At 42.9% G+C, this 23817-nt stretch overlaps 2 protein-coding genes and 1 long non-coding RNA gene across 3 annotated transcripts in view; all 3 read left to right on the plus strand.

The window, feature by feature from the left end:
* The window catches only part of LOC310795041, a 664395-nt gene that overhangs the window by 113123 nt on the left and 527455 nt on the right, over positions 1-23817 (plus strand). The gene's annotated exons all lie outside the window — the stretch shown is intronic.
* Positions 1-23817, plus strand: part of LOC310795034 (PDZ domain-containing protein 4-like) — a gene marked incomplete at both ends in the record, with an annotated part of 169632 nt that overhangs the window by 88599 nt on the left and 57216 nt on the right.
* On the plus strand, positions 3745-9432 carry LOC310795035 (Golgi-associated kinase 1B-like; the record flags this gene model as incomplete). The annotated part of the gene is made up of 4 exons (XM_083657055.1): positions 3745-4621; positions 6429-6646; positions 7392-7618; positions 8403-9432. The coding sequence occupies 4 exons, from the start codon at positions 3745-3747 to the stop codon at positions 8608-8610; spliced, it is 1530 nt and encodes a 509-aa protein (XP_083513181.1). The 3' UTR covers positions 8611-9432.

A 23817-nucleotide genomic window follows, 5' to 3' on the forward strand; every position in this document is an offset into this window, starting at 1 on the left:
TGTCCTCGCAGTGTGCCTGTGTGTGTAGGTTTTGTCTAAGCTTCAGTCTCTTCCCTCATTGTCTCACTGTGCCTGTGTGTAGGAGGTGGCTAAGCTTCGGTCGCAGGTGAATCGGCAGAAGAACAATCTGGAGCAGCTGAATGCAAATCTCCCTGGAGCTCCCCACCGCAGGTTGGATCCCAGCAAAGCTTTCCAGCATGAAAGCAAAGAAAACAAGCAACCAACCAACCTCAGATAAGGTGAGTGCTTCACTGGACACTCACTGCATCACACTGGCCCTGCACACAGAAAGCTCTGTGTAGATATAAATACTAAGAATTGAACAGACTACCGGAATTCAACATTTGCATCTCTTGCTGTATTTGATAGATTATTGTATGGAAACCTAATAGTTTGTTTAATTTGTTAGGAAATCGCCAGCCGCGACAGCGTGTGGCCTGTGTCTCTCTGGACAGATTTTGTCAGCACAACCGTGCAAGATGCAGTCGCCAAACTTTTTTTTCTGTTAATTTGAAGTTCAGATGTTAATTTTTCCATTAATTTATAATACTTTAAATGTAACCCTAGCTGTAACTTTTCCTGTTTTAGAGGGATCATTTTGTTTCAACAAATGTTTAATGTTTATACAAGCTAAAGATTTTTTGTTTTTTCCCCATGTCACTTTAGGGGCTCAGTAATACTGAGATCATTAAGACATGCATATCCTGACTGCAGACAAGGCAGCAAACAATAGCATCGTCACTATGGAAGTTTTATTTTATGTATGCTGGCTTTTTATCCCAGAAACTTTCACTTTGTTTGATTGGTATTTTGTATCTTGTATTCCTGTTTTAGCTTTTTTTGTAATCTGTTCTTTGTTAATAAAGACATTTGGATCCTCTTCTTTAACCAAACATGTTACTGAGAGTTATTTATTCCAATTAAGTTAATTAAGTTTGTATCTCTAATAATGACTTGATGTCTACTGGGTAGGCAGTGCACGCTTACTGAGCTGTTGATTACATCTTTACTCTTCTTATTCAGTGTACCGTGCTTCTGTGTCATGTCTGTCCACAGCCACTAGAGAGCACTCTAGGACTGCAGCCATACATTTGAGCACAACAAAGGGCATCTATAACCAATTCACATTGAATTCCAGCTACAGAATGAACACAAATTCACAGACTAGACAATCTTGGGTTATGGGTCGGTCAAGCAGCTTTATTTCCTTTAAGCCGCTTACTGTAAGATTTTAGCAATCGTATAAGTTTATTGCAAGCCACACTGCTATGTTTGATCTAATAAACGTTGGTAGGACATCAGGTTTCATGTGTGCAGACTGTACGAGGATGATGCCTACTTTTAGTGACAATTGGATACGACATAGGCAGAAAGTATTTGGACAGAGATGAACTTGAAGACCTTTTTACAGTCTATGAGTGGTGCTTTCTGGAGTGGGTAGTACAGAGCATGCCCATAGGCGAATCCCTCTATCCAAAGAGCACCTCAAACAAACAACCGTCCAAAGCGCTCCTTCCCAAGCATTTTTTTTTAAAACATAATAAAAAATATGCCATGTTTTACACAACTGATGGATAAATCGCACTACAGGTGAGAGGAAAATGTAGCCTATGTTTTTTTTATTAATAAACATCTTGTCCTGTGTATTAATTAAAAAAAAATTATAGGGTGAGGTGTTCCTTAAAACAAAAAAGATGAAACACAGCTTTTACATTTCTATATACATGGTATATCATAATTATTACATTATTATCACACTATTACCCCGATTATGTTACTAAGCTGTAATGTAAAGTGCTAGCAGTAGTTCCTTCACAGCCTATTTGTATAGGCTACTGCTTGTGTTTTTGCTAATGCCATACAGGCAGAAAATGTAATGCTGACCAATGCTGACAGTTAATAAATGTGAAAGGAGACACTGCGGAAAGAGGGAGAAGCATACTGCCTCTGCAGAGAAGCCAGTGACACAGAGATTTCAGAATAACTTTAACAACAGCACTCTCCTTCAACACTGATGAGAATAGTTCACTGCAATCAAATCATGAAAACCTGTCTCACTCATTGTTGGTTTCAGAACTTTAGAGACTTTTTTGTTATTGGTCATGGGCCGACTATTCCACTGGCTAGAGTATGATGGGAGATGGGAGCTTATGCCTATAGTGTTAGTATTTTTACCTCTACATTTACTTGTTTAAAGGTAATTTAAGAAAATGTGGATAAATATATAGCTATATTTCCATATAATTTGGCTTCCATAGCACAACATAATCATGTTCATTGTTTGCAGGTATTCTTCTGTACAGATTTTAACAGGAGTCACTCAGGGGCTTTTAGGGAACTTAATTTTTCAGCCTTCATTCATATTGAACCTCAATGCCTCATTTAACAAAGGCACCTGCCTACTTTTCCTCCACATTTGATTCCAATGTCATGGGTGTATGCTACATGGCATAGCTCCCCACTTTTGCTCTTACACCATTCCTGAAATGATCTACCCGCAGCCAACACACTAGTTAATTGTACTCATGCCTGTTCAACCAGGCCAGGAAATCCTGCGGGCTGCTGTGCCAAATACCTTCCACCGGGGGAAATGCGCATCTGCTTCCTGCTGTCAAAGAGTTTCCATGCATCAGAGATGGGGAAAAGTAGGCTACACACCCTTTACTTAATTAGAAGTAGGCTATAGTTACTTGTATACAAAAGACATAAGTAGCCTACTGATTCAACTTGTTTAGGCCTACTCAAGTAAAAGTTTAAAAAAGTGCAGGCTCTGAAATGTATGAGGTAGGCTATAAAAGTTTAAAAAATATATTTCTAGTGGCTGTAAGCGAACTCAAATAATGATAGCCTATCAACACAGAGGCTATTGCTAAATATGCAGCTTTCACGCTTAACATCATTGGACACAAAAAATACAATATCCTGGTCAGTCTAGCCGTCTTGAAAGGACCAGCAGATGTCGCCTGAAACGCATTTACAATGGACCGAATTCATTTGAGTTCTCCAGGCAGAGTATCCAATATACAGTCAGTCACTATCAATGTCACACATCATCATTGCTGGGTGTAGGGTACTTGTGGTGTGTGCCCCCCAACCCACCCAGTTGTTGCACAGGGTCAAAAAATAAAGAAAAATCACGTTCATCATCCTTAAAACAAAAAAGCATGCATATTCATATGGACTTATGTGTGCCTGTGGTACCAAAATAATTAATTTAAATGTATGATGTATAGGCCATGGCTATCCTTCTCACTTGGACCTATGATACGTTGTTTTTCGTTTGTAGAAAACCATTAAACTACAGAACTAATTAATGAAAATTATGCGAATAAAGAAACATTGTAGGCCTATTGGTTATGTTTGTCAGTGACTGTTTAACATGGTGTTTTAACTTTTCTATTGTCGCAAGCCAAGATGCACCATCGTCACAAAGTGAACCACATTTTCACTATTAGTGTTTATAAAAAAAAAGAAAATCCAAAGTTCACGTGGAGGGTGTTTTTCCCAGCTGATCCATCCATTGGGCAGTTTTGTCTCCATGCACCCACCACAGCCACATATCCACACTTCCTCTCCTGCCCATGGCATATTGCTAGAGGAGAACAATCTTCTGTCGCTCACGGATTTTTCGCATTCATTTGTTTTCCAGCTACTTGGAAATGAGTTTCGGAAGTTGTGCGCGCCTCCCTGGGTTGAGTTTGGCGCAAAAAGCCGCTCAGATAACCGTTAATGACATAAGTTCTAATGGGGAAGTCTCTCTTTCATTGGCTATGCTTCCCTTTTCTAAGGCTCGTCGACAGTTTTCGGAGGTATCCTCCGTCCAAAAGGAATTTGATAATTGCGTGTGTGTGCGTCTTCTACCTATTTTTCGTAGTTTCACAAGTTGGACACTCGCTGGACAGACGGACTGATAAAGACAAGTACAGAAGGAGCCGCGGATTGTATAATTTGGGGTTCACCGAAGCCCATCAGGCAGACTCTGTGGTGGTGAATGCGGGCTCTGTGGTCCCGACCCGGTCCAACGTGGTGTACATAACGCTAAGGTCTAAGCGTCTCAAACCGTCAAATATCCGGGGTACAGTCAGACCAAAACTGAGGCAAAAAGTGAGAAGGATCAAATCAGGTAACGCGGCTTTTACGCAAAACAAAGCTGGCACTTTGGAGAGGGACGCGAGCCAAAAGCGCACATTTGGATCCAAGACGTCCTGGAGGGAAATCAGAGACATAAACTACAGATCTTTGGACAGATCTAATACGGATCCACAGTCAGACCCTCCCGTCAGCTCTATCCGAATATACAGCCAGAGGGCACCGCCATGGTTCAGCGCAGAGGACGTCAGCGCCATGCGCTTTCTTGCCGATGCCAAGGTTTTACGCATCAAAGAGGAAGTCTCTCATCATGCAGGCTCTCAGTCGCTCCTGATATTTGAGGGGGAGACAAACGTTTCACTGACTATTATTAACCCTGTGCATCTAAAACTTAACAAAGTATGCGAGGGACAGTGTGGAATTATCAAGAGACCCGTGGACACCAGCGAGGTCTTTGCCTTCCATCTGGACAGAGTGCTGGGACTGAATAGGACCTTGCCAGCTGTAAGCAGGAAGTTCAGCTTTTTACACGGTAGGTGAGGTCAGTAGGCTAGGCTACGCACACAGACAGTGGTAGCCTATTACATAATTTACGTTATTGTATTCCTGTTTTTTAATTGAATTATTTATAATACAATACAATATAATTTAATCCGATAATTGGTTAAACTAGAGAGAGTGAGAGAGCATGAGGACAGGACATTACTTCCTAATTTGATTTGATAATTCCCTTGCCTTTTTACAACGAATTTCAATTGAGTACCTGGCTACAGCACAAACTAGCAATATCAACACGTGTAGCCTACATGCCACTGGTGATGAGGACTCTATAACCAGGAGGACTAGTCTGTATTTAATCATTTTGAGAGGTAAAGTATGCTAATCTCTAAAAGTTCTCCTCACATGATTAATTGATATGCCCCAATGGAATCAATTGGTGAATATAATTTAGCAGGTGATCAACATGTAATAGGCTATAGATTACATTTTCAAATTAAAATAGCTTGAACCTTTCTTGATTCACCCCCAGTTGGAAGGACTTTGTGCTCCTGGTTGACAAAGTAATGATTGATTGTTTACATGCTGGAGTAGAGCAGCTTGACTACAGGAGGGATGGGCTTCGTATGGCCCCTGCTTCCGAGCAAACATGTCCACCCTCGCATAATCAACAGCATCTGGACCTGTATACATCATGACCACAAAGTTTTCCCAGATCTTCATTTTGGACAGCATCGGCTGAGTTTGCTGAAAACAAGCCTCGTTATAAACACCCCAGGTTTGCCATGACGTCTTCTGTAAATAAAGACACAAATGCCACAAACTGACAGTCCTTCAAGTCAGTTTTGGTAGAGCACAGAGTCCTTCAGGTTAGGGAGATGTTCTCCACTGATTGAACCACACATCCCCAACAGCCAGTGCTTGTCCATCAACAGCCATGCTGCCCATTCAGTTTAGCACATCACTCTGGAAAAGACTGTCAACCAGGAGTGTGTCGATTCCAAGTAAATTTCAAGTCAACACAGAGGGCTCAAGGTCAACTCAAGCAAACCAACTCCTATTCAATAACACAATAGTTAATAAACATTGTGAATATATTTCTAAATGCAGGCAATTCTGAGCCAAAACTGCCACCAGGCAAGTGCAAGGCTTCAGTAAAGTGGACTTGAGATGAGCCTCAAGACCACAAGATTGGATTGAGGTTTAAATTCACACTGCCAAACCTTAGAGAATGCAGCTTTGTGCAGACATGTATGCGCCTTTTTCACCAGCAGCCATATGCGTCTAAAAGTCAGCGAGTAACACAGGTGCAAGCAAATGTTAATGAGGGTTTCCAACTTCCAATCCATGTACTGTAGGTGTTCCAGTGCTGGGGCCCTCGTTAATGTTTTGCTTGTACCTGTTACTTCCTGCCTTTTAGACACAAAATGGCTGAGGTGAAAAAGGCACATTTTAATGAGATCTCGTGTTGGGAGCCGGTTGTTGTTTGGAACATCATCGTCACCAAAATGAATATTCCATGGAATCAAATTCCTTGGCTGCTCTGGGAAAATCTGGGTGGGGAAAGGAAATGAGTAACTCTGTCCCTTCTCCTCAACAACCACAGTCAAAAAGTGCCCTTGAGCAAGGCACTTGAACTCCAAACGGCTCGAGTGGAGCTGCTCGATTGCCAGCAGTGGAAGAATGTGGTGGCACTGGGCACCTCCCAGGTGTGAATGTGGTGCTGCTGAAAAAAACGTGCATGCTCAGCAAGCTTTCTCTGCATAAATAAAGGTTAAAAAAAGCACAGACAGTTGCTGAGTGACAGCCGAGCCTATAATCCTTCACTCCTCCCCCAATAGATGGTCGTCCCGGTCCCGTGGTCTTATGGGACGCATCCCTCGACCCAGATGGCCTTACGGCGGGCCGCTCCACCGTGAGGCTGACATGGGCGGAGTACCAGAGCTCTCTGAAGCAGAGGTGCTGGCAGAAAAACACCACGCCCAGGTCCAAGTCCGGCTGCTCTACCATTCATCACTATGAGTGGGGCAAACTGGCTCTGTTTGATTTCCTCTTACAGGTAATGGAGACGGTTTTAACTTGAGAAATAAGAGGATCATAACTGATTTTGTAAATGGCATATTGTTCTGGCTTGTGGAAAAACAAACTGACTGCAGGACCATTGAAGCCTGTATAAATGCAAGAACATTCCTAAACTACATGGGCATCAATGAGAAAATGCATACTAAAAAAACAAAAAAAATCATTATGAACAACTTTATTTTTTGTAGGTGTGTTTTTTTGTCTGGCAACAGTGATTTGTTCAAACAGCTGTAACTGTAATAAATAAATAAATAGGCTATATTTCCAAATATTGTCCTTTGGCTGAGTGGGAGATGTTTGCTTTCCTGTGTGGGAGGGCTGGATCCCCAGATCCAATGCTGGCATCAAGGACACAACTGCAGAGAATTCATTAAGCACGAGGGATCAAGCCTAGCAGCGTGAGGAATTTGGACATATTGAATAACATCAGTTCGTAAATATTTGGAATTACATTGTTAATGCCAAGATGGCTGCTGAGGTGATATATAGCATTTGATCTATCCAGAAGAGTTTAATCAAGTTGTTCTTAGGTCCCAAGGTTTTAGTATATTGGCTCATAGAAACACTAAAATAGTATAACACCAAAGGAAAATATAATATCATGCAGGTGAGATAAACAAACCCCATGGAGCATATAAAACATCTCCCAATCAAAGACCCAATGAATTGAATCACAGAAATTATTGTATGGATGTAATTTTTGTAATATGAAACTCTTTCAGATTTATAACCGTCTGGATCAGAGCTGCTGCGGGTTCAAGCCCCGGCAGGAGGACGTGTGTGTGGAACTAGGCCACCATGCGGAGTGCGGGGACCAGGACCACATCGCTCTGGCCAACATCGTCCACAGGGGTCACGACCCCCGACACCTGGTCTTCACCAACAACAAGGGATTCTTTGACCGCAACGAGGACAACCTAGACTTCAGGCTCCTGGAAGGAATCAAGGAGTAAGATCAATCCACAAAAGAGTAATGTGTAAATTACGATCATGTTTGTGATTTTGTGGTATGAAGCTACAGTTTTGTGAAGCACTAATTTTCACTATTTTATCAAAGTGAAACCTACTTTAACCCCATGTTCACACTGCAAGCAACTTGGTTGATGGGTCACTATTCTGGCTGATTGTACAGATCTTGTGCAGCTACAAAGTTTTGAACATGTAAATAATTTGTCACCGTTTTGTTATTACTTACCATTACATTGTTTTGATTGGTTAACATAGATAGCGAGCCAATAGCATTACTTCACAGCTTACAATCAACCCCAAAGATGGATGCAACTGTTTTCCAAGCATACTGTAGCTTTGGAGATGTTTATTCCTGTAGTCTTTCAGAAAAAACAAACTAGATAAGTTGTAGATAAGTGGGAAGCTTTATGGCTGTAATCAACTTCTTGTCAATGTTGCACTTGCCAAGCAGAACTATTATTTATCAAACAAAATCCCATCAAAGGTCAAATTAGGAGGCACGGGAATCTCATTGGCTGTTGATGGCAAACAATAAGAGTGGAAAGTTCAGCTGGGGTCAACTCTTATCGGCCGACAACAATCAGCTGACATCAGTCGCAGCTCAGACCTCTTAATGGACTCCTGGGTGACTTGTTGATCATGTTGTTAGGGTTGTGTTGCAGGGTTACAATTAGCACACAATTAAATGATTGAAACTAAAACTCCAATCCGTCTGTACACCACCCCCCCCCCCCCCCCCCCTCTCTCTCTCTCTCTCTCTCCAGGCTTCCGGAGCAGGCGGTGGAGGTGCTGAGGAGCAGGAGGTTGAGGGAGAAGCTCCTCCAGTCTCTGTTCCTGGACCAGACCTACTGGGAGAGCCAGGGCGGCCGGCAGGGCATCGACAAGCTGATCGAGGTCATCGAGAGGCGAGCCAAGTTCCTCCTCACCTACATCAACGCCCACGGGATCAAAGTCATCGCGATGAATGGGTGATGAGAGCGGGGGGATGGCCAGATGGTTACAGAGAGAGACAGTCCTGGGATCAGTAGGTCGAGGGTTTGACCCCCACAGCATCACTGTGTCCGGTCAACACTCTGAAGCCTTACCTGCTCACTTTTTGAAGTTGCTCTGGGGAAGAGCATCAACTAATGCAGAAAATGGTCAATAAACATAATGTAATTTAGGCCACTTGGCGGACACTTCAAGGCACCTTATTATAGTTCTTTGAGTGCATAAATTGTTAAGCATGGGTGGCCCTTGCAGTGTTGATGTCATGGTTTACCCTTTGAGCCACACAGGACTATATCATTTGAAGGTTGACACCTTGGCTAAAATGATACTTTAATGATTTTTTTAACATATATTTAAAACATAATTTAAGTTTACTTTCAAAGATATGAAGTTGAAATATTGTTTAGTTGTCAGCTAAACAGCTTTGAGCAAACATCCATAAACCTATTCGCAATCCTATTGTGCACAGAGGAGACTCGGAGGGTTTTGTTTAACTCTTGCTTACTGTATCTTTCTATCCCAAAGCCAAATACACTTTCATTCAACATATTATTAAAGGGATACACCACTTTTTTGGAAGTTTAGCTCAGTTGACACATCCCCCCAAAATAACCAAGATACACCATGCCTTACCGGCACTCTCCGCTCAGTTTACAGTGAGCTACAGTCATGAAGTAGTAATTATCGCCATAGAATGGAGGCTAATGGTACAGCTGTTAAAAATCTGCCAAAACACACATCTCACGGCGCCAAAATACATGTTGTGCTTCGGGTACTCACCACACGATGAAATATTAATCCAAAATGCACATACCGGTAATTGGTCTTTTTGGAAGGAAAAGAGGTAGCCGGCACTACTTTCCAAACATGGCCGCCAACCTCTTTTCCTTCCAAAAAGACAGATTATGTGCATTTTGGATTAACAATTCATCGTGTGGTGAGTACCCGAAGCACAACATGTATTTTGTCGCCGTGAGATGTGTGTTTTGGCAGATTTTTAACAGCTGTACCATATATATCTTGGTTATGTTGGGGGGATGTGGCAAATGAGCTAAACTTCCAAAAAAGTGGTGTATCCCTTTAAGTGAAAACAGAGCAAACAATTATGTCTTTTTTTCTATTGCCTTCCCAGCAACTGTATGTTGCATCATGTATGAATGGAATGCAGTGATTTAGTTATTGGCTTTGCTGTTCCCAAAGTGTGTGACTGGAATTATTATTTCTAAAGCCTCTTATTGTAGCTAACAAGCCATGTGCCATGGGCCATGGGGCCATGGCACATGGCACAAATCCAGCAGACTTTGGTCTTGTCGGGGTTGCACATGATGCAAAAAGATGTCAGTTTAGAGTCCCAAAATGTGATTTTTCTTGAAAATAGAAGAGAAACGGACAAAAAAGGATGGAAATCCTGTCTTACCCGATTTAAGAATTTGGGTAGGCAGCTCCCTCCATCCTCCAAAAAATAACGGTTTTAAGATTTGATACTATATTATTTATTAGCAACAACAGGTTTTTAGCAGAGCTGAAAGATGTGACAAAATATCCTTTGAATGGGATGTGGCTAGTTATTGTACTTTTGACTTTAGAAGTTGTTTAACTTAATTCTAACCTACTTTACGATGGGCTCTGGCTTTAACTTTAACTGCAAAAATCTTTTGCCATAACCATTTTCATTTAATATTTATTTATTTTTGTACTGTTTTCTTTCTTTCTTTCTTTTTTTACTTGTGGAAGATGTTTGAGCATCAGATGGCAAATAAAAGCACTTATTTTTCAAATGTCAGAGCTTTGACCAGCAGAATTATTTGCAAGGGAAACATGAATCAGTATCAGACTTGATAGTAGCTGCTGTACTAATAGGAGTTGTACGCTAACAACTGAAGTACTGCAGGCGAGCTGTCAATGACAGGAAAGTCTGCTCAATTTACTTGTAACCTCTGTGATTGCTGGCACTCCTCGTCTGTCTTATATGGCAAACCCACCCATCGATCACCTAATTAAACCAGAACAAACAATAAAAAGCATTTTGCAAATAGTCTTTTCCCAGGTCTGTTCAGTATCAGCCACAGCATGGTCAGAAATAGTGTGTGGCTATGAAACCTGAGCTGAAGCAGGGCGTGGGGCTGTGCATGCTGTCACAGTGTGCTGTGGGCTCGGAGAGCTTGGAGTCTATGTGGGGCTTTGGGGGGCTATTTTCTGGTGCCGTTCACTCCGCTGTTGTTTTAACCCCTTTGCACCCGCATTAGTGCGTCCGTGGGGGGCCGTGAGGGGCCGTGCCCCCTGTGTGTGTTTGTGATGGGAAGGCCCCGCTGGTTCCCAGAGAGCTGTGCAGGGGCCCTCGCTCTACTCACACATGCAGGCCGTCATGTATGAAGATTTACACACATGAACACGTGTGTGGACACATGGACAAATAGTCTTGTCACCAATAGTTTTGGTATGTGTATGCATCAATATACTGTATCAAACACACATGCACACGTGCGCACACTACACACACACGCGCGCACACGCCCGCACACACACACACGCACGCACGCACGCACGCACGCACGCGCACACACACACACACACACACACACACACACACACACACACACACACACACACACACACACACACAGTTCTGTGCAGGTCAACCATGCCTGATGTCATGCTCAGTAATGAATAGTGCATAAAATAATCCCATAATCTAAAATGTTACGCCTCTTCCTTTAGTCAGTAAATAGCAGCCGTTGTTTTGAAAGTCAACATTCGGTTCCACTTCCATGTGAGAAATGTTGTTAAAGTTTTCTAAAGGTGGATCTGTCATTTTGCTATGAGACTCTCCATGCTGTAGCCTACATACTGTGCACGATGCAGCCATCCACTCCCACGTCTGCCTCTGTCTCTGCCTGTTCCTCTGTCAGTCTGCTTAATCGCTTCACACACACACACACACACACACACACACACACACACACACACACACACACACACACACACACACACACACACACACACACACACAGAGAGAGCATGCCAATTCCCACGAGTCAGGACAGGACAAGGGGAGGTAAGTGCTCATTTAACCTTCGGCATTGTGGTATAATTATTTTTTTCTTGCCCTGATTTGAACATTGATGCAGAATTTACAGGAGTATTGATAGTCATCTAGTATTACTGTATAAGGGAAACTGAAACTGAAAACAACATACATAGAAGTATGCACACAATATACAATATTATAACATTGAAACCCTGTCAGTCCAAGTGTGTGTGTGTGTGTGTGTGTGTGTGTGTGTGTGTGTGTGCGCGCGCGCGTGTGTGTGTGTGAGAGTGTGCGTGTGCTGCTGCATGAATGTGTGTGTGTGTGTGTGTGTGTGCGTGTGCGTGCGTGTATGCGTGCGTGCGTGCTGCTGCATTATGTGTGTGTGTACTGATGGAACAGGTAGCCACAATCATCCTATAACATCAGTGATGTCATAAGATGGATTTTGGTCAATAATGACATCACTGGTGATAACGCGGCCTTGCGCGCAGCTCGGCTGCTGCGTGGCCTCGCGTGCTCTATTGGCATGCGCAGTGCACAATAACCTGGTCTAATTGGCAATTGCTCAACTTCACTTCACCCATGACATCACTGTCACTGATGATGTCACATCACTAATGATGTCACAATGCCTATGACATCATCAGTGATGTCATGAGATTATTTTGGTCAATAATGATGTCACTGAGGACATCACTGATGATGGGGACAAAAGTTGAAACAAACATTGCCCACTTGCTCCCTTTTATATAAAAGGATTTACAGTATACACAGTATACAGCAAAACACAGAAAGTATTAGACTCAGTCACTCGGAACAAACAAATAATACAACAATGAAAAAATAATGAGAGGAAAAGCAAGTTATCATTTAAACCCAAGTTTCTGTGTCTGAAAGAAAAAAACAAGTTTGCCAGCCAGGCAGGTTGTTCCAAAGTTGGAACTTCTTAAAGAGACAGTGCGCTTTGTCCTTAAAGAGACAGTGGGCTCCACATGTTCCTTCAAGTCAGAAATGATAATAGCTCTTTGATATAATTTATTTGTCAGACTATCTATCTCTGTTCCTCTCTCTTTATTGCCTCTTCTACCTTAAGTTTAATATCTCCAAATCATGTTTTTTTCCCACCAAGATATAGAAAGTGAGTGGATTTTGGATTTGAGGCAGAGGATGATGAAGTGGACATGGTAAGTTTAGCACTGACTCCAGCTGGCTGTCTGTCGGCTGGTCAGGTTCCAAGCAGCATCCAAACAGAAGAGCTCTTTCTTCTCTTCTCTTCTCCTCAGCCCAGCCCTGATAATCACTCGGCTTTACCATGATGTCACTTTTCCCGTTCGCTGCATTCCCCACTGTGGCGCTGACCCGCACTGAACCCAGGAAACAACATGAGCAGGGCCGTATGCAGGCTTTTACAACCCAGGTCATTTTAGTGCGGTGGCGAGGGGGGTTGTTTTTAGCTGAAATCTGCACTGGAGGTGCAGGAGGTTCCAGCTGTATATGGCTATATTTCAGTTAAAAACTCTGTAAATGATAAAATTATTTTCAAGTCAACTTGGCATCTTAGGGCTTGTGGAGACTTGGATTACGCTAGGTGAGCAGGATAGAAGCATTTTTCTTTATGTTTTTGCTCATGGCCCCCTTCACACTCAGCAGACAGCTCTACTTGCCTGACGCGGCTGGTCTCCATTTCTCCAAACTGGGACCACGCCGGCTGCATTCTACTGCGTGTAGTACACTGACTGTATGCAACTACCTCATACAACCCCACTTAACAAAAAACGGAACTATCCCTTTAAACCTCAGCATTAGCCTTGATTGACAAACAGACAAGGAATCTATAAAGAAGGAAAAGACACCACTTCCATCACAGCGTTTTTGCAATCTGTGGACGCAATTAAGCATTTTTCAATCAAAGATGAAACAACACAGATACTGTATGATGGTTTATAGTGGGACTTTCCATCCCTGCTCCATTCACTTCAATAGAACGGTCCCCAAAGTCTAGCGCCAATGCAAAATTTGAACACTGTGATGAGAGGGATGTCTCTTCCTTCTATATACGGTAGGTTACTTGCACACAGAGAGGAAGCAAATTGTTGCATTTCTGATCAACTATGTCATATGTCATGTTATTTTTGAGGGCTTTTAAACAGAAATGACAGATGAATAGAGTCTGGGGCTATTTTTCGTAAAAAAAGAAAGAAAAAAGGCATGACCTCGGTGTCCTCAATGGTAGATACGGCCATGTCCATGAGAAACACTTTAATTCGGTTGAGTCATTGTAAAATAAGGTCATCTGTAATTATCATCAGCTGGTATTTTGAAATTGTTTCGTTCAGTGACTGGGAACTGAGAGAGCAGGTCACGTGGTGGCTGGGTTTACCTAGGCTATTTCACTTAGGGGGGGGGGTGGAACGTGCTTCTCTTTGGCAGAGCTTCTCTCCGGCAGAGCCTAAGCAGATAAGACAGGTTGTGTTTCCACATCACCATCTTGCTCGGCGCAGCTTTAACACCCCGTCACACACACTGCTTTGCAAGAGGCCTAGATAGCTATTGGAGCGTGCAGTCTTGGAAAACAGCTGGAATGTTGCGTCGCCTTTCGACACCGACGCCTCTCCAGGGGTGTTCCAACAACATCTAGCACCTGGGTGGCAGACTGACAGTCAGGCACCTCCACGAGTGGATTACACAGAAAGATACTGAAGAAAAGAAAAAAGCCCTGAAATGATTGTCTTTTGTCTCCGACGAGATATGAGCCGCCGCCAGACACAACAAAAATGTCCAGCCATGTTGTTGCCTTTGTTGGAGGAAGTTTACTGGAGAGAAGTTGAGACTGATAAGGACTCGAGGGGAGAAACTGAAAGAATGTCAACATGTGTCGGTGATGGAGTCGTGTTAAAGCTTGCTTGTTCCACTGTCCTTTGAAATGCTGAATAGCCACACAGAGTCTGATCCTTTGTGAGTCGTGTAATGAGATCACACGCTGAATAACTGTCTTTTTTTTGTAAACAGACTTTAGCCTGAAAATATGGCTTCTACGTGTGCGAACATCTTTGGCAGGCCTGGCACGTCGCCCGGATCTTTTTTGGTTTCATCCTCCCTTGGTCAAAAAGAATCGGTCTGATGGGATTTTTAAGTCGGCTTTCCTGACTGAAAATAGATCGTCCTGCAAATTCTTCTTCTTGCACTGAAAATCCTCTTGTTTTGTTCCCAAAACACAAAGACACATTTGTACTGGTCTCGCCCCACTGGCTTTCATTTCTTTATAGCACTTTCCCATCAAACTGGATAATAGCAGAGGCAACGGGAGTATTTGCTACAGCCATTGTCGGCGCTTTGTGGTTTTGACCTTTGCCCTCCTTACAGTGGGTTGTTTGCCGTGTTGGTTATCTAGGAATTGAAGCTTATCCTACTGGGGCGGCTGTTTGTAAGTGTCTCTGGAAACGAGTGTCAGCTCAAATGTGATGATGTGTTGATGATGGAGCTCATCAAAAGCTCAAGTGTAACGCAGGCATCATCTCTCTGGTTGTTATGTAGAAATGTAGTCATGTAGAAAGCCAATGTCCTTCTGTCAGGTAAGAATGCAACCAAATGAAAAAGCCTTGCCTGAGGCGCTGAACGCACACTCAGAGTCAATAATCTTTTAAAGCCGATTTAGTGAAAGCATCGGCTCGCAGAACACTTGGCCTGAGAGCCTCTGGAACAACAAACTCCCATTTCAGTCAGGAGGATTTTGATTAAAAATAGGTTGAAAATGTAGTATGAGCAATGCACTCCTGACAGATCTCTCCCTCTCTCTCTCTCTCTCTCTCTCACGCACACACAGGCAACACACACACACACACACACCCACACACACACACACACCCACACACACACACACACACACACACACACACACACACACACACACACACACACACACACCGACCCATGAACGCATGCACGCACACGCACACACGCACACACACACACACACACACACACACACACACACACGCACACACGCGCGCACGCACACACACACACACACACACACACACACACACACACACACACACACACACACACACACACGCACACACACCCTGTGAACTGCACTTTGAGATAAGGAAGTGAATAGTTTTAGGCTCACCTAAAGAGCAAAGTAAGAGAGAGGGAGAGAGAGAGAGAGAGGGAGAGAGAGAGAGAGAGAGAGACAGAGAGAGAGAGAGAGAGAGAGAGAGAGAGAGAGAGAGAGAGAGAGAGAGAAGCGAGCGGCCGAGTGAAGTTTTGATCACATCCAAGTCAGATCAGATGATAGGTCATCATCAGAGGTCAGTGATTGGCTCCCCACAGCTTTATAGATAGACTATTCCACTATATTTACACCAAAGCCTCTGTCTCCAGTTCCACATCTTGTTATTTTTACATCCTGGACGGGAAATTCAACCACTACTGATATGCCTTTTCGGTAACACTTTACAATAACGTACGTACGCAAATACTGTAGTAGTTACTAGTAAACTAATCATTAACTAATAGTTAGTTCATGAGTAATTAATGAATAATTTGTCATTAGTCAATCACTAGTTAATCATAGTTAATGAGTAGGTAGTCATAAGTTAATGATTAGTATCTAAGTTCCTAAGTAGAGTAGTTAATCATTACTTAATGATTACTAAATGTCAGCTCCTGAATATAGTAGTTAATCATTAGTAACTACACCAAAATGACGAAAAAGTAGTTTAACTACTTGACTCACTACGCAAATATGAATGTAGTTGAACTACCAGCAAGCTACTACAAAATGTAATTAAACTACATAGTTCAACTACATGTAGTTCACTACTCCCCAACACTGTTGACTACTCAGTATGATGCATCACTTTACATTAGGGTACACAGAAAGAATAACTAATGGTCAGGTAATAAGTAAGTAATGATTCAGTAGCCTACTCATGCAGTAACAACTCTGGAGCAGCACTTAAGGGGGGAACGATAAAGGTAAGTGGTGTTAATTAATAATGAATGAGTCACTCTTTGGAGTGAACAGCTTTGATATACCTACAAAATAATCATTAACTAATGATTACTTTATATATTCACAAACTCACATTTAGGCTACTAATCATTAACCATCTATTCAGGAATTGACGACTAATCAGTAACTAATAATTAACTAATATATTCACAAACTGACATTTATTAATCACTAACGAACAATTACCTACTCTACTCATGGAACTGATGGACTAATCAGTAAGTAATGATTAACTACTCACGAGCTGACATTTAGTAATCATTAAGTAATGATTAACTACTCTACTCAGGAACTTAGATACTAATCATTAACTAATGACTACCTACTCATTAACTATGATTAACTAGTGATTGACTAATGACGAATTATTCATTAGCTACTCATTAACTAACTATTAGTTCATGATTAGTTTATTAGTAACTACTACATTATTTGTGTACGTTATTGTAAAGTGTTACCGTATTTTCTACTATCATTCATTGACTTTGGCATTGTTTTGTCTCTTTGCATAGGATGTGAGGTCCTGTAGCTACCATGTGCTGTTATGTTAGTAGTTGCCAGTAGGCCTATGCACCAATTGTGAATGTATAGTTGTACTTGCTGAATGAAATGCTTTTGAATCAGAGACAGACACATGGGACTAAGCAGAGGTTAGGCATCGACTGATATGAGTTTTTGAAGGCCGATATACCAATATTTCTACACTGAAGTCACCAATAGCCAATATTTTAAGGATTCATTATGTTGAAACTGTTCCATTTTCATGCAAGTCAAAGTGTGTTTGGTCACAGCAGCAGGGTGAAAAAGACTGAAACATCTCAGCTCCTCATTGGGCACTCATGGCTCTGTCCGCTGAGACCCAGAGTGATGACATCCTTTTAGGCTTAGCAGCAGTGATCCCCAACCTGTGGACCGCGGCCTTCTGGTGGTCCCCGGAGGTATTGCAAGTGGGCCGTCAACATTAAGCAAAATTTAAGAACCCCTTGCTGATGGACAGCTCCTTGAAAACTGTAGCACTGAAAATGCTGCAACATGTTTCAGATGCTGTGTTTGTGACTGTTGCTGAAAATCAAAAGTGCTCTGAGAGAACGCATTATCTGGCCTCTGTATTTTTTTTATGGGGTCGGAGGCGGGCCACGAAAAGTTTTGAGATTTTCAACTGGGCCCTGGGAGTTCAAACATTGTTCTTTTTTTTCAGAGATTTTTCTCCCATTTTCTCCTCAATTGTACCTGGCCAATTCCCCCTGCTGTCCTGGTCGTTGCGCCACCCCTTCTGCGGATCTAGAGAGAGCCGTAGACTAGCACATGCTTCCTCCGATACATGTGCAGTCGCCAGCCGATTCTTTTCCCCTGACAGCGAGGCGTTTCACCGGTAGGACGTAGCGCGTGAGAGGATCATGCTATTCCCCCCAGTTCCCCTCCCCCCGAACAGGCCCCCCCGACTGAGCAACCAGCAACCGATCCAGCGACCAGGACACATACCCTTAATCCAGCTTCCCACCCGCAGACACGGCCAATTGTGCCTGTATGGATGCCTGACCAAGCCGGAGGTGGCACGGGGGCTCGAACCTGCGACCCTCATGTTGGTAGGCAGGGAATATACCACTGCACTACCGGACGGCCTAAGGCTTAGCATTATACTAATGAATTAAATGTGCAAGAAAATGAAATCATTGCAGGTTTTACAATCTGTTTTGATGCAGCTGTGGCCAGGGAGCAGCATCCATCATTATGGCTTCAAATCTCACCCTACTGTAGCAGTGAGATCCAAAGCAGTGAAGCTGGATTATAGGGATGAGCGCACTACTAAAAAAGGGGCGAGGCATCTCCATGCGCTGGCATCTGAAACATCTGCTCCGGGAGATATACTGTATGGGCTAATTCAACAGTTGTGGGATATGAATATGTCACTTTCTATATTTAGACATCTTGTGACGAGAGGCGGGGCATGAGTGCACAGTTAGACTCTGAATGAGACCATTAAGGACGGCTGCTCATATGATTCAGGAGAGTAGCTGCTAATCTTTCACATGAGCGAATAAACAATTTCAATCTTTGTGTTCACAGCAATCATCATCATCAGTCACATTGTGATTCAAAATGCCTTTTTCAAAATCAGCATGCAGGCTAATAAGGCAACATTACATACTTACAAGTGGAAGATGATCAAACCTACAATCTATGAAGCTAAGAAGCAAATGTAAGAAATCTTAGCTAATCCAAATACAGACAGCTCCTTATTGAGTCAGTTGTTAATAGTTACTGTACAGCCAGGGGTGTCAAACTCATTTGAGTCCACGGGTCACATGATGCGACCCAATTTGGTGTCAAGTGGGCCAGACAATGAAAATCAATAATCAATAATAACCTATGAATGACAAAACCTCAACATTTTCCAGTTTATCTTAATGTAAAGAATTACAGGTACAACCCTACAACACGTAGGGTTATCTCTCAGATACCATCAAGCACATTATCAAATCTACTGTCTGTACTGTGCATTACAATCAGGGGTGTAGTTGAGGGTAAACGCAGGTAAACGCAATTTACTCACCCCTTTGAAATGAGGCAGATAGTTTACTCACCTATTTTCAGATCAACTGTATTAATCAATGAGGGCAAACAAGGTGGGTAAACTACTCACCTCGGATACTTTACCCACCTCTGTATTTATCACTACAGCCCTGATTACAATTGATGGCAACTGTGCAATTCTCTATAGTCAAGCAAAGGTAATGAAAATAGCGGACCATTTAGTGATTAATACAGATAACATGAATAATAGGCAACTTAATGTTTAACTTGCTCCTGAAACCTGCTACCTCTTAGCCTTCACAAGTGCATCACATTGGATTGAAGGACTTTGCAGTGCAATTTTCACACTTTGCAAAGTCATCCTTTGGGCCGCATTGGACCCTTTGGGGGGCCGGATCTGGCCCCCGGGCCGCATGTTAGACACCCCTGCTGTACACTGTATGACAAACTATTTGTCTAGTTTGCAGTAAATGTTTTGCAGAGCCCTTGCAGCATGGTGACTGTAACAGTTAAGAAATCTCCTTGGCAGAATTTTATAAGCGTGTGAGGGTTCACTTTTCTGAAATATCTACAATTGGCACAGCAGACAAAGCCTTCATCTCAAACAGGTCATGTGAGTTCAGTGAACCTCTTCAAATGTAATTTCTCTCTTTCATAAATTCACGTGTAACATGTTTGTTGTATGTATAGAGTTAGGGTTAGTATGTGTATAAATGCAGACCCAATAGAGAGCGAGAGAGAGAGAGAGAGAGAGAGAGAGAGAGAGAGAGAGAGAGAGAGAGAGAGAGAGAGAAAGAGATGCTAGTGCAGCTCTGTTTTCCAATGAGCAGCCACTCATCAGTCATCGCTGATGGAAGCAAGGGGCAACCTCCAGTTCTGACAAATGAAGCCGATGCGGAAGTAACTTAAACCTGCATTCTTTGTAAGTGGCAGCAGGGGGCGACTCCACTGGCTCCAAAAAGAAGTCTGATTGTATGGAAGTCAATAGGAAAATGAGCCTACTTCTCACTTGATTTATTACCTCAGTAAACACTTTCCTATTCATGGTCTGGATCACTAGTTTCAAGTCTTCTCCAGTACAGCATGATGTTCATTCATAGTCCCGTTTAGAGTAAAATAGACGATAAAGCAAACTATTTTGGGGCGTGACAGGTTGCCTGTCCAGTGATCGCACAGCTCACTGATCGTGGACCAATAGCAGGCGGCGCTGCGGCTCTGTGCAAACCCCTCTCGCAAAGTGTGACGTACAGTGGCTGTCCATATTTATATACAGTCTATGGATGGAACAAAATCCTATGCACATATGAATAGCCAGGCCAATCTGTGTTCAACTGACACCTTCCTCCTGATACAACCACATGCAGTCAAGACAGGCCCAAGGCGTAAACACCCTGAAGAGAGCGGGCACCAGACATTCCTGACCTACAGACTCTGTCCGGGGTCAGAACTGTCCCAGCAACATCTTTTTGAACTTGGCTGGGCCTCAGCCATGAGCTATAGTGAGTCCCTTAGTCACACACAAACTATTTACTTGAGAAGACTTCAGAAGCCACGGTCTATCCTTAGGAATCTGTCTCTCTTCATATAGACTTCTGAGACATACGTATGAATGCACTTCACCAGAGGGGTCAGAGCACAGCGGCGACCAGGAGGCACCGTGGGAGGCACTCCTTTGGCCCGTTGGGGCTCAGTGTCCAATCACTGCCCCACGATACTGTAATAATAAAGACACTCAGTATGGACTGTGTGGTCTCTTACCTTCAATTTATTGCAAACAAACCGATATAGCAGCCCATAGGTGTTTAGAACGGTAAATCTATCACATTTCATGGTCCTAGGTATAGATTGAATTACTTTCATGCTACCAATTGACAAGGTAGAGTAGCAAAACAGACGTGATGTATATGAAAAAGCAGATTAATTTGAACACAATAGGCTACGCAATCCTGTGACGGCAGTGGACTGGTTTTGTTTTCACCCACTAACCTCCGAGACGAGCGAAAGCAATAAAGTTCACCCTCCTGTGCTACAGTACTCTTTACGACAGACAGAGGTGCTATTTTGGCACAGCGCTGCATAAAGACAAGGCCATGCACATAAAGTGGGCATTTGAGATTGGCCTTGGGCAGACAGCACCTCTCTTTAGAACGCAAAAGACCATCAATCACAACTTGCCAGATGCTATTAGTGTCTTTGCGATAACTAGACTAGTCATTGAAGCGTAATGATGTTTTAATAATGCTATCTGGTGGAGATATAATAGAACCTGTGTCGTGAGAAGCCATTCTTGCACTCTTAAGACTAATTTCAAAGATGTATTAAGCCTCATCTGTGAGGGAGGGATAAAATAGAAAAAGTAATTACATTTATTCTGAGGGCAGTACGGCTTTGACCCGTACGGTACATCACTCTTGGATTTAAGCTGACTTTACTGCCATGCTCATTGTAAGTTGCCCAGATAAGAGTTAATTATAAGTCCACTAGGGGGACCTTTTTTAGATTGCTGCAGGCTTATCTGTGAAATTGCCCTAATCATATTCTGATTCATCACAAAATATCACAGTTTTCCCGTGAAATTAGGGAAGGTATTTAAGATCGTGGAACAATTACAGTCTTTGGTTAAATGATGTGTTGAAACTCATCTGGCCTTTGGTAATTCTGCAGTCATTTTTCAACCCTAATGGGAAGGTCATTATGCAAACCTGGTTCTGCCAACAGTTCACTATACAAAAGAAATGTTGAATTTTGTTTTAGGGTTATAAACTCTTGTACAAACTGAATCTGTATTTTTCTGCTGTCAACTGATGGGACTGTATGGGCAGTGCGTCACACGGCAACGCAATGTTTTTCAAATATGCTGCCTGGCTGGAACACATTTCCCCCAGCTTCTTCCTTCCTCCTACATGGACATCCATCCACTCGAGTGGAGCCTTAGAAGGGGGCGGGGCTTCACCTCTTCCGCGGCCTGTGTGTGTGTGTGTGGGGAAGGAAGAGGAAAGAATGTGGCACAGTGGCGGCTGAGGGCAGCGCTCCAAACTCAATCTTCCTTCATGCTGAACGTTACCTATTCCTGCAGGAATCCAAACAGGAACAGCCTGGCTCTGTGGCCCGGGCTCAGACAGTGGGCACACAACGCGGGCCAACAGGAAATGACTTGACTGGCCTCGGGGTGCGGTCAGTCGATCCGGTCGGTGCGCTGGGGTGGAGTGGGTGCTGCTCCGGCCTTGCCTGCTCTCTGGCCTCATTGGTGACACACAGGCCAAACAAAAAAAAAACATGAGCAGAAGGATTCCTTGTTTTTGCTGCGTGTTTCTGCTGTTGTTTTGGAGCTTATAAACACTAGCTCATGGAAACCTATGTTACTTAGAGCAGTTTTTTTTTAAAGTGGTAGGGCGGGCCTCCCCAGCTGGGCTCCAAACAGTTTCAGGGGAGGCTCATTGAATGAGTGAATATGGAAGTGAAAGATAATATTAGATTAGTTATTGCATAAGTTATCAAAAGGAGATCACATAGCAGCATAGCCTAACTGTGTGTGACTCCCAGAGTCAGGGGTTTCCAGGCTTTGTCCGAGTTGCCGAGGGGAGGCCCGCAGTGTCGGTCTTTGCAAACCCTCTGACTTAGACTGAGTAATGATCACCACCATGGCTGAACAGACAAAGGAAAGAGCGCCACCTACTGTACAGAAACTCAAACTTCAAACTAAAGAGAAGATCTGAGAGAAAATATGTCACTAACTGGACACACTCTTTGATTGCCAGGTGATCTAAGTGCAGTGCAGAAACACCACAGCGCTTAGCCACAAAGATGTTTTAGTAATGATACATTTGAAGAAATATTCATTTCACATCTTGTGGACTCATTTGGATCGATAAAATACGAGGCCCCTAATGTAGATGTCGTCGTGGTTGTTGATTGAATATGGTACTTAAAATATCCAATGACATAGTGGTTGTGGCGCTTAAATTATCCTCCAGCCACATGGGATTTATCAATACGTGCGTCTAAATGTTGCCGCATACCTCCAGACGTAAATAAGCCGAGCGTTGATATGTGATAGTGTTAGGTGATCCTCTCCAGTGACTCGTTACAGGACTGTCCCCGGTGGACCGTGCACACACTCACAGGAGCCGTCTCACACAAGTCGATGCATGCATGGGTTAAATAAGGAGATGAACTTGGCATCATCACCACTGGAGTCAACTCTGAATGCTCTGAAATGACACAGGAAATGAGACTGGGTGATTTAAAAAAAGCTACTCTGCTGCCCTCTAGTGGGTGAAAGGGTGAAATGTCACACCTCTCAGGGAAGGAAAGAAAAAGAAACAAGATGAGATAAGAAGATAAAACTTTAATGATCCCCATGGGCGGAATTGGGCTATTACAGCAAGTAGATACAACAAATGCTCAATAGAGTATCAATATAAAGAACACAGCAAAATTGGGTTTGTAGATATCAACAGTGTTGGGGGTAACTCATTACAAAAGTAACGTATTACATGTAATTACTTTTAGCAGTAACTCAATAATATAACTTATTACTTACAGGATTTCAGTAATATTATACCAGTTACTCTGTCAAGTAACACAAGTTATACAGTTGAAT

The sequence above is a fragment of the Poromitra crassiceps genome (assembly GCF_964638095.1).
Source record: "Poromitra crassiceps genome assembly, chromosome: 20".
NCBI lineage: Eukaryota > Metazoa > Chordata > Actinopteri > Beryciformes > Melamphaidae > Poromitra > Poromitra crassiceps.